At 39.8% G+C, this 11,378-nt stretch overlaps 1 protein-coding gene across 1 annotated transcript; it reads left to right on the top strand.

The window, feature by feature from the left end:
• Positions 1–3,303: 3,303 nt before the first annotated feature.
• On the top strand, positions 3,304–5,925 carry LOC148113633 (vomeronasal type-2 receptor 26-like). Its single transcript, XM_087892223.1, has 3 exons — positions 3,304–3,381; positions 4,155–4,281; positions 4,444–5,925. The coding sequence occupies exons 1-3, from the start codon at positions 3,304–3,306 to the stop codon at positions 5,352–5,354; spliced, it is 1,116 nt and encodes a 371-aa protein (XP_087748349.1). The 3' UTR covers positions 5,355–5,925.
• Positions 5,926–11,378: the final 5,453 nt, after the last annotated feature.

Here is an 11,378-nt window from a genome sequence, read left to right as displayed (position 1 = left end):
GTGAGATCAAAATCCCAACCAAGAGAGATTCAAAGGGTTGAATTTCCAAATCTGCTTCCTTGGCAGGTAATCTTTCCATGCCACACCTATCTTGTATTTCAATGATTATCCACAATCCTCCACAATCTAATATAGCTTTTTTACCCTCATTTATGGCTCCAAGTCAATAGAGAGACTGAGGCAACAAAGCTATTAGTTTTATAAAGTAAGAGAATGAGCATTAACCTAAAACTTAAAGTTGTCTAAGTCCAAAATTTGAAGACTGGTGGCATTAGGTATTTTATTGCGAGTAGAGGAATGGAGGAAAATATCTCTGGACTCTCTCAATTGTATTTATGTCCAATATGCAGTGTAGGTTCCAGACAAATGAGCTGTATTCGAGAATTGGTCTAGCAAATGTTTTGTATGATCTAGTTAGTAGTACAATATTACCAAAGAAGAAGCTACACAAGATTAGGTTAACAACTCTTAACACCGTTTTGGCAATGTTACAGTGTTACAATGTTACAGTGGACTCTGGCACTTAGATTTTTAGAGATAAGTACTCCAAGGTCCTTAACAAAATGAAGGTCGTCTACAAGGTCGTGTCCATCCAGCTTGTATTTTATGTTCTGATTTTTTTTTGCCGATGTATAAAACAGAGCATTTGTTGGTTGAGATTTTCAGTTGCCACTTATTTGACCATTCTAACACGTAGTCAAGGTCCGCCAGTTGCTTAGCAAATGTTCTAATTTATGACTGACCTCCCCAGAGGTCCCTTGATCTGTTTTTGGAGTTTTGACAGCCATGCACACACACACACACACAAACACACACACACACACACACACACTCACACACTCACACACTTATGACCAGTTACAACATCCCACACAGTCATGTAACTGAGGTTTTCTATGTTTTTTGCCCGTTTCCAACAATTCCTTCTCCCTCTCTCTCATCTTCTCTCTCTTTTTCTCATTTCTCTCTCATCTCTTTCTTTTTCTTTCTCTCTCTCTCTCTCTCTCTCTTTCTCATCTCTCTCATCTCTCTCTCTGTCTCATCTCTTTCTATCCCCCCTTTCTCTGTGTCTTGCCTCTCCCCCCTCTCTGTGTGTCTCTCTCTCTCTTCCCCCTTGTCTCTGTGTGTCTTCCCTCTCTCTTTTCCCCCTCTCTGTGTCTGTCTCTCTCTTCCCCCTTGTCTCTGTGTGTCTTCCCTCTCTCTTTTCCCCCTCTCTGTGTCTGTCTCTCTCTTCCCCCTCTCTCTGTGTGTCTTTCTGTCTCTTTCCCCCTCTTTTTGTGTCTGTCCCTCTCTTTCCCCCTGTGTGTGTGTGTTTCTTGTCTCTCTCTTTTCCCCTCTCTGTCTCTGTGTGTGTCTGTCTCTCTCTTTCCCCCCTCTCTCTTTGTGTTGGGTCTCTCTCTTTCCCCACTTTCTGTATGTCTGTCTCTCTCTTTCCCCCCTCTTTCTCTCTGTATGTCTCTTCTCTCTCTCTCTCTCTCTCTCTCTCTCTCTCTCTCTCTCTCTCTCTCTCTCTCTCTCTCTCTCAGGGTGGGGGGAACTGGTGCTAGCTGGTGGGAATCTGATGTTCGGAGGCCAACGAGCCACATACTGAAGACCAGATGGGGGTAATGCCACAAAAATACCTCCTGTTCCTTGTGAGCGCATCTGCTTAGGAGGAAGAGGAATGTGATGGGAGGAGGCTTGTCGGGTGTCAGAGGGACAGTGAGTGTTTCGCATCTCCTAAGGGGGATTGAGCCTCCCCACTCTTATCTTTGCCTGAAGGCATCGCTGGCAACTGCTTCCTGCATTTCAGGAGGTCCATGCTCTTCCTGCTGCTGCTTGGCATCCTTAATGCACAGAGGTTTTGTTCGCTACCTGCAAGCTCTGGGTGGCAAGCAGCAAAGCAAGCAAGCCAGAGATCTGCCGGCTGCCTCTAATTTGCAGTTTACTTGTGAGCAGCATTGGCCTTTCTCCCTAACTCTCCCAGCCAATGGTGCTCATGAGTAAACTGCAGCTAGGAATCTCAAATATGGCCAGGAATGAACATTTGTGTGGTAGCCACTGGCTGGAGCTACTAAACAGGCGGCCAAACTAAGTGCCTGAAGGAGCCCATCCCATCACTGGGAGTCCAGGCGACTTGGCGATTGGCGAGCAGCTGGGCTCCTCGAGAGACGGAGTTTGCAGGGGGCTGATCTACCACTGGCTACAACACAATGTTCATTCTCATTAGTATTTGAGATTCCTAGCCCAGCCTCCAAAAAGTACCAGCAGAAAAAGCTGCTGCCATTGTTGACATGTTCTTCGCACAAGCACATCCCATTCGATTTGCAAGGTAATGGGATGCACCTGCCCAAAGAACATGGTGGTGACAAACATGGTGGCTGGGACGAGCGACTGGATGACCGGGCGACCGATTCGGGGGCGTAGCCAGCCAGCCATTTCGACCGGTTCTGCGACCTTGGCCCAATTTTTGCTAACGGTTCTCGCAAACCGGTGTGAACCGGTAGCAACCCACCACTGATGCAGAGCTCTCTCTCTCTCTCAATGTTCAAGAGGAATGGACCAAATGACACTCTTTTTCAGCTCTTGCGTCCACCCTTTAAAACAACTCTATTTGAAAGAATCCCTCCCTCCCTCCCTCTCTCATTCTCTCTCTCTCTCATTCTCTCTCTCTCTCCCTCTCCCTCCCTCCTTCCCTTGCTCTCTCTCTCTCTCATTCTCTTTCTCTCTCTCTCTCTTTCTCTCTCTCTCTCTCTCTCTCTCAAAAGAATTGAGTCTCAGATGATAAAATCTGGCTAAAGGAAATTTGTTAGGACTCATGATGTTAAATACGTTTCTACTAACAAAGAACAAAAAATGTTTAGATATGGTCCAAGTTTGATTGTCTAGTTGTTTAAATAGTGAATATAAAATATATCTGAATCAAGTTGTGTAATGTCAATACCTCATTTTGATTTTGATTTATTAACTGATGTTTTCATTTTCCCCCTGGAAGTAATATTAAATAAATATTAGAACAGTATCTTTTTCTAAAATATAGATTATCTATATTCTAAGGGTTGTTAGAGCAATGGGAAGTGAAAGTTAAATATACTGGCCACTTTTTCATTGTTATCCTTCCAACTAACTCCCCCTCCCTCCCTCCCTCCCTCTCTTTCATTCTCTTTCAATTAGCTCCATTCATTTCTTCAAGGCATTTCTTTCAACAATTCAGCTGGGGAGAGAGTGTTCCTGAATGAGAAAGGGGAAGCAACAGGTGGATTCGACATCACCAACTTGATCACTTTTCCAAACAGATCCTTTCAGAGAGTTAGAGTTGGAATGATGGATCCTTATATTCCCAACACGAAGGAATTAATCATTGATGAAGAGCTAATTGTGTGGCACACAGCTTTTAACCAGGTGTGGACTCATTTAATCAACTCTTCCTTGATCCATTATGATCCAATATTGAACACAGTCTCTTTAGGAATCTAATTTGTGATTTTTGAAATGGTATAATCTGTAGAAATATTGTCAATGATCAAGTTTTCATCAAATTGACAAAACGATATTACAATTTAAAAGATAGGTATTCACATTTGGGTTGCATTTCCATTTGAAATCATAAGATAGTGTTCCCATAATATTGTACTCACATGTATTTCTTTATTTACTCTGCCATTCTCCAAACACGCCCTTTGCACATCCTTATAATGTCAACATTTTAATGGGTAGTATAAATATGTGATGGCTGACTGGTTAAAGACACTGAGCTTGTCAGCTGGAAAGATGATAGCCCAGGTTTGAGACCTGCGTGTCATGCAATAGGGTGAGCTCCCATTCCTGCCTCAGCTCCTTCCCATCTAGGAATTCCAAAGCATGCTAATGAGAGTAGATTCATAGGTACCACTTTGGTGGGAAGGTAACAATGTTCCTTGTGCCTTTGGCACATAGCCATGCTGGCTACATGACCATGGAAAATATCTTCAGAGAATGCTGGATGCCTTGGCCAAGAAATGGAGATGAGCACTGTGCCCTAGAGTTGGACTTGACTGCACAGGGAAACTTTTACCTTACAATACAGCTGGACAAACCCTTGAGGAATTCAAATATTCTTCCTGCTAACATAAATGAGAACATTATAAACTGCTTTAAAAATTCCCTTTGCAAAAATCTTTTATGCTTATCACCAGGTTATTCCATTTTCTCAGTGTAATGACCATTGCTCCCCTGGATACTGGAAGAAAGGGTTGGAAGGAGAGCAGTTCTGTTGCTACAACTGTGTTCCTTGCCCAGAAGGGAAGATTTCAAATGAAAAGGGTAAGTTAGACATTCCAGCTAAACTCTTATATCCCCCCCCCTCAGATTTCTTCTTTGTGTTTTGGAAAAATAGGAAAAGACAAAATACTCTAAATTTTAATAAATTTGAAAATTTTTCAAAAATATGGAATGCATAAAAACTTGCCTTGACTTTGCTTTCAGATATGGATGACTGTTTTGAATGTTCAGAAGATCATTATCCAAATAAAGAAAAGAGAGGCTGTATCTTGAAATTGCTGGTCTTTCTAACTGTTGAAGAAACTTTAGGAATTGGTTTATCCTCAGCAGTTCTTTGTTTCTTATTCTTGACTTCTTGGGTACTTGGAACTTTTATTAAGCACAGGGATACTCCCATTGTCAAAGCCAACAACCGGTCCCTCACCTACAACCTCCTTGTCTCTCTTCTGCTCTGTTTTCTCTCCTCTTTGCTCTTCCTCAGTCAACCTGGCAAAGTGACCTGCCTTCTCCGACAACCAACTTTTGGCATCACCTTCTCAGTGGCCATTTCTAGTGTCCTGGCCAAAACCATCACCGTGGTTGTGGCTTTCATGGCTACTAAACCAGGATCTCAGATGAGGAAGTGGGTGGGGAAAAGATTGGCCTTTGCTATTGTCCTTTCATGCTCCCTCTTACAAGTATGTATTTGTATAATTTGGTTGTCAATATTTCCCCCATTCCCTGAATTGGACAAGCACTCAGTGCACCAAGAAATGATTTTACAGTGCAATGAGGGGTCAGCTTTCTTCTTCTACTGTGTCTTAGGCTACATGGGTATCTTGGCCATCGCCAGCTTTATTGTGGCTTTTCTTGCCCGTAAATTGCCTGACAGCTTTAATGAAGCCAAGTTCATCACCTTCAGCATGTTGGCCTTTTGCAGTGTGTGGATCTCCTTCTTTCCAGCCTATCTGAGCACAAAAGGAAAAGCCATGGTAGCTGTGGAGGTATTCTCCATCTTGTCCTCCAGTGCTGCATTACTGGGATGCATATTCTTGCCAAAGTGTTACATCATTGTTTTGCGGCCTGACCTCAACCACAGGGAGCAACTGATAAAGAGGAATGAGAACATCATGTAACATTTCTGGCTTTGAGAAATTGCTCACGAAAAAAAGAGAGAAGGATTTTTTGCTATCCATAGGAGACATATAGAAGTCCTTAATTCTGACAACAGAGTAGGGATGAAATCCAGCAGGTTCTGACAGATTCTGACAGGTTCTGGAAAACCGATAGCGGACATTTTGAGTAGTTCAGAGAACCAGCAGCGGACATTTTGAGTAGTTCAGACAACCGGCAAATACCACTTCTGGCTAGCCCCAGAGTGGGATGGGAATGGAGATTTTGCAGTATCCTTCCCCTACTATGCCCACCAACCCACACCCAGAAAGCCACACCCAGAGAACCGGTAGTAAAAAAAAAAATGGATTTCACCACTGGAACAGAGCATTGATGGAGAATTATCCTGACAACTAAGATTTATTAGAGTTGCCAATTGCAAACAAAATGTTCATGCTGCTGCATTTGCAATCATTCTCCAAGATTCTTTAATTAAACATTTTCTGTCTTTCAACGCCCCAAGATAGCAAGACATTGAGAATCACTGTTCTCGTGTTAGAAGATTAGAGATATTGAATAAAATCATGTCCAATGTTTGCAGTTTCCTTATTTATTTACGTAGAAAATTTATATAGCTGCCTACTTTCTCACAGCGACTCTAGTCAGCTTACAAGCAATAAAAAAACAATAAAGAAAATAATAAAAAAACCGATATTCCCCTCTGGAAACAACACACAGTCAAATAAGCCATTTAATGGGCTCCAGCTCACTCGAGGTTCCCTCGGCCTAATGGCATAACCAGGCCTTCAGGGCCTTACGTAAGAGTGTCAAAGTGGGGGCCAGTCTCATTTTTGAAGGAATGGGATTCCAGAGGGTTGGAGCCACCACGGAGAAGGCCCTTCTTCTCTGTCCCACCAAATGTACCTCCTTAAGGGACATTTTCATGGTTTTTCTATTGTCTATTTATAAATGACTTCATAAATATAGTAAAAAGGGAATTTCATTTTATGAAGATATATTTAACATGGTATCAGGGGGATATCCTTTTTGGATAAGTGTGGGGTCTTTGAAAGGTGAATATTATAGAGCTTCTATGCCCAGTCCAGTTGCTTTTGGAAAATAACTTTTGGGACAACCAACAATAATGGAACCAGCACTCTGGAAATACTTTGCAGACTATAATTTCATAAGATAGCAATGAAAGCTTCATAGAAGACATTCACGTGTCCTTGTGTGACAACATACAGGAAGATCAGGATTCCCTGAGGAACACACAACCTACTGAAACAGAGCCATTGAAATTATGACAGTCACACCCAACAACCACAATTTTTCTATTCTTTGAGTATCAGTTCAATATCTCCTACTCTGGTTGGTGGCTTTGGACTTCCCTGCTCAAAAAAAGATTGCTTCATTCACTCATGAGTGAAATATTTGACTTGAGAGCCAGATTCAGATATGAGAGTCAGTTTGGTCCAGTGATTTATGCATCAGGTTAGAAAGCGGAAGGTTATGAGTTCAAGTCTCACTTTAGCCATGACAGCCTACTAGGTAACTTTGAGCCAGTCAATCTCTCTCAGCCCAACCCACCTTTTTGATTTGGTGAAGAAAATAGGAATAACAGAATAACAGAGTTAGAAGGGACCTTGGAGGTCTTCTAGTGCCATCCCCTGCTCCAGCAAAATATCCTATGCCATTTCAAAGAAACAGTTGTCCAATCTCTTCTTAAAAACCTCCAGTGATGGAGCACTCAGAGCTTCTGGAGGCAGGTCATCCCACTTATTAATTATTTTCACTGTCAGGAATTTTTTCTTAGTTCTAGGTTGCTTCTCTCCTTGATTATTTTCGATCTATTGCTTTGTGTCCTGCCTCCAAATGCTTTGGAGAATAGGTTGACCCTTCCTCTTCTTTATGGCAACTCCTTAGATATTGGAAAACTCCTATCATGTCTATCCTATCCTATCCTATCCTATCCTATCCTATCCTATCCTATCCTATCCTATCCTATCCTATCCTATCCTATCCCATATCATATCATATCATATCATATCATATCATATCATATCAATCATATGATATAATAGAAGGTGGAAGGTCTGTTAGATATCTTCTCTGCCTTGAGTTATTTTTAAAAATAATACAACTCAGGACACAAATAAGTAAATAAATAGCTAAAGATTTAGAGGGGTAGATTATTAAACTCAAGCCAATGGCTGATGCTACTTTCCAAATATCAGCATAAATGTTGTTATCATTTCATTCCTCAACATTTTTTGAATGAAAATATGGATAAAACCTCCAAAGAAAGTATTGCCTTATTCGTCAGACCTTAACATGTAAAAAATATTTCCTCTTTTCTACTGAACAATTCTATTCATCTTATATGGAAAATGGGGACCCTGTTCCATTGTAATTAATGAACATGAACTTCAACACTTAAGGCTAGTTTTAATTGCCAATGTCCGTTAGATGACTCTTATTACCATTTGCTCCTTTGAAAAAAAAGTTGAACCTCCAGTACAAAATAATTATCTCCTACCGGAATCACAGTATTATTTTTTTAGGCTAAAACATCAAGGACAATTCAGCAACAATTAAGGTCTCAATTTGGTTCTATAGTAACTCATCAACCCCAGGGAGTTTGGCACAAAGGGATAATAATGGCTCCATGAGATTCATTGCTACCAGCTCCCTCCCTCCTTTCTTCTTTTCCAGAACATCTGTTCGATCCTACTGATAGTCAGTATAAAATTTGCACACACAAGGAACTTCCAATAGAAAATGATGGGATTTCTGATTAGGTGCATTGTCAGATATCAACCTTGGCTTAATCATTGAATGAAACACTGAAATACAAACTTCCTTATGGACAGGAGACATAAATATTTTCACTATGACAGATGCCTGAAGATGTTGTTCCTTCTGATGCTCTTGGTGCAGAAAGCAGTTACTCTGAGCTGCCCTGCGACTGATGCTTTCCCAATTCCCCATGAGTGGTACCAGCCTGGTGACTTCATCGTGGGTGGGATGTTGTCTCAGATAATTCACAACCTTTTAGGAATTGAATTTAAAAAGCAGCCACCTCTAAAACGTTATGATTTACCACTGTAAGTATTTCTTTTTCTTTCCATTCATTTTCTAAACTTAGCCAGACTCCCAAAATAGCTTACATAACTAATAGCTATTTGAGAATAAATGCATGTTTTTTAAAAAATATAAATTTACTCTTGCTTCCATGTCTTTTGAAATTATCTGATTGTGGGAAAAATCTATTGTATTAAAATCTTAATCATGAAATGTCAGAAATATTTGCAGGAAGTCTTTTGGAGAACATTTAGGGAGTATCATTATCTAGTCTATGCAGTCATTCCTTGCATAATTTACATAGATTAAAAGAGTGATATTTGCTAGCTGAATTCTATTTTGCGCCAAACTGACAGAAATACATGTCATACCTTGAAAAAAATACACAACTTTGTTCTATACATATTTGTTGCAAATCATGGAAATGCTATATGTGGTTGAAAACTACACAAATTATTAAGTATTTTACAAAGATTCTCATTTTCTCACTTACAACATAGACAGAAATGGTTGTTACTCATATATCAATGCTTTCACCATAAAAGAATTGTCAACTTATTTTGGTCAATGGGGGTGTTTAAACTATTTGCAGTGTAATAACCAAATACTACCAGCATGCCCTCACCTTGGCCTTTGCAGTGAAGGAGATCAATGAGGATTCCCAGATCTTACCTAACATCACTCTTGGGTTCCACATCTGTGACAGTTACTACAACGCAAGGATGACCTATCGTACCACCCTGGACCTGCTTTTCAAATCACAGCAATTTCTCCCTAACTACGAATGTGATAGCCAGAAGAATCTCATGGCCATCATTGGGGGACTAAGTCCTGATACATCATCCTTTATGGCAGAAAGTGTACATGTCTACAAAATTCCACAGGTAGTTTGGGGTGGAGTAAGAGAGAAAAGACTTTTTGTAATTGATAGTAGATGCTAGTTGCTTGCCATATGTTTCTCCAGGAATTCAATTATATATACTTTTTATCACCCCTCATCTGTTTTTCCCACAACTCAGTAGACTGGCTCAAGGTAATCCAATTAAATCAAAATCTTTCATTACAATCATGCATATGTTTTGACTTCCATGCAGCAATAGGTTACAACTCTTCTTACTACAATTTGCTTGGTGTAGGATAAAAGTAGTTTAGTATAAAACTCGACTGTTTTTCTTAGCAATTGTTGACCGATTGGTGTTACAGGGTAGTTAGTATTTTGCCATGCCTTTTTGCAGATTTCAATTTTATTCTCTTTGCTCTCCCTTCTGCAATTGTTCTCACAACTCAAAATGTTGGCTCAAAATATTCAATCAAGAGAATCTATATCTTTTATTACAATGATAGATTAGGAAATTTAAATTTAAATCATAAATTACAGTACAAAGTGTATCTTAATTGAGAGGATAACCTGATGGTTTGACCAGTATCTGTGGTGAAATCTGGAGCTGTGTCAAGAGGAGGATAGAAAAGGCCGGCTAACACATAGAACACAAAACATAGAATAATAGAGTGGGAAGTTTTCTTAGGGCTATTCTAGTCCAACCCCCTCTTTGAACAGGAGACTCTATACCATTTCTGATAAATCACTGTCCAGTCTATTTTTGAAAGCCTCCACTGATGGAGCACCCACAACATCTGAAGTCAAGTTATTCCATTGGTTTATGGTTTTCACAGTTAGGACATTTCTCCTTAGTTCTAGGTTGCTTCTTTCTTTGGTTAGTTTCCATCCAGTGTTTCTCATGTTGCGTTCTAATGCTTTGGAAAATAGTTTGACCCCCCTCGTCTTTGTAAGAGACCCTCAAATATTGGAACACTGCTATCATGTCTCAAGGTTTTAGGGAGGATTACCTTTCAGCCACTTCCTGAAATCAAAGGTATCAGCATTTTCACTGATGCCCTCAACTCAGCTCCAGATTCCATCAAGCTACCTGAGAAGAGGTGACAACTCCCCTTGGTATATTTTGGTTGGGTCTGATAGTAATAATTGAATTTAAAACTCAACTGATTTGCATGGAAATGGTTGAAGAATTGAGGCTGTGCGGTACATTTGGAGATCTCCATAATAATTGTAGAAAATGAAGAGCTGATTAACTTTTCTATTCCTCTGGAAAGTCTTGGGCATAGTCTTCCATGTATGAGTATTTTTTTATCCGCTACAAATAAGGGAAGAAAATAGTCCAGTAAGTCTCGATCTTAAAAATCTTTTCCTTAGGCTGAGAAAAGCTCACAAGCTCAGATATTTAGCAGGTTTCCAGATGTTCTAAACATACTGGAACTCTGTATGAGGAAACAGTATGGTTGTAATCTAGTTTAATTATAAATGAGAAAATATTTTAGCAAGGAATTTAATTGCTTCTCTTTTTCATCAGGATTGTCATAATCTACATAGAATTGGACAAATGTTCATTATTAAGTTTCTAACAAGGACTCTTCATATTTTCCCCATGATTTTCATGAATAACGGTATTTCTCTTTTTCCTTTCTTTAGTTGACTTATGGTTCCTTTGCCCAAGAAGACTTTCAGATTACTGAGTTATTTCCACTTTATTACATGGTCCAAAAAGAGGAGCATCAGTACCCTGGACTTATTCAACTTCTTCTCCATTTTGGATGGACATGGATTGGAGTCTTTGCTTTTGAAAATAAGGAAAACCATTTTTTTCAGAAACTGCAGTCATTGCTTTCACCGAAGGGGGTCTGTTTAGCTTTCACACAAAAAATTCCACAATATCTCAACTTGGAAGAGATGCCCGAATTGTTAGATTCAATCTCAATAATTTCTGAGAAACTGAAAGATCAAAAAGTAAATGTTTTTCTACTCCATGGAGAATCCATCACAATAGTGTGGCTCAGAACTATCATGTTTCTACGTGATCCTCAAAATAAAGAGAGTGCATCATTTAGGAAGGTTTGGATCCTGATGAATCCAATTGATTTCATCCTGATGGGATTTCAAAGGAGTT

Source organism: Pantherophis guttatus, chromosome 4 (genome assembly GCF_059756535.1).
Source record: "Pantherophis guttatus breed Tessera chromosome 4, ASM5975653v1, whole genome shotgun sequence".
Taxonomy (NCBI): Eukaryota; Metazoa; Chordata; class Lepidosauria; order Squamata; family Colubridae; genus Pantherophis; species Pantherophis guttatus.
Note: the sequence above shows the minus strand (reverse complement) of the source record. Positions and strands in the feature narration are given on the sequence as shown.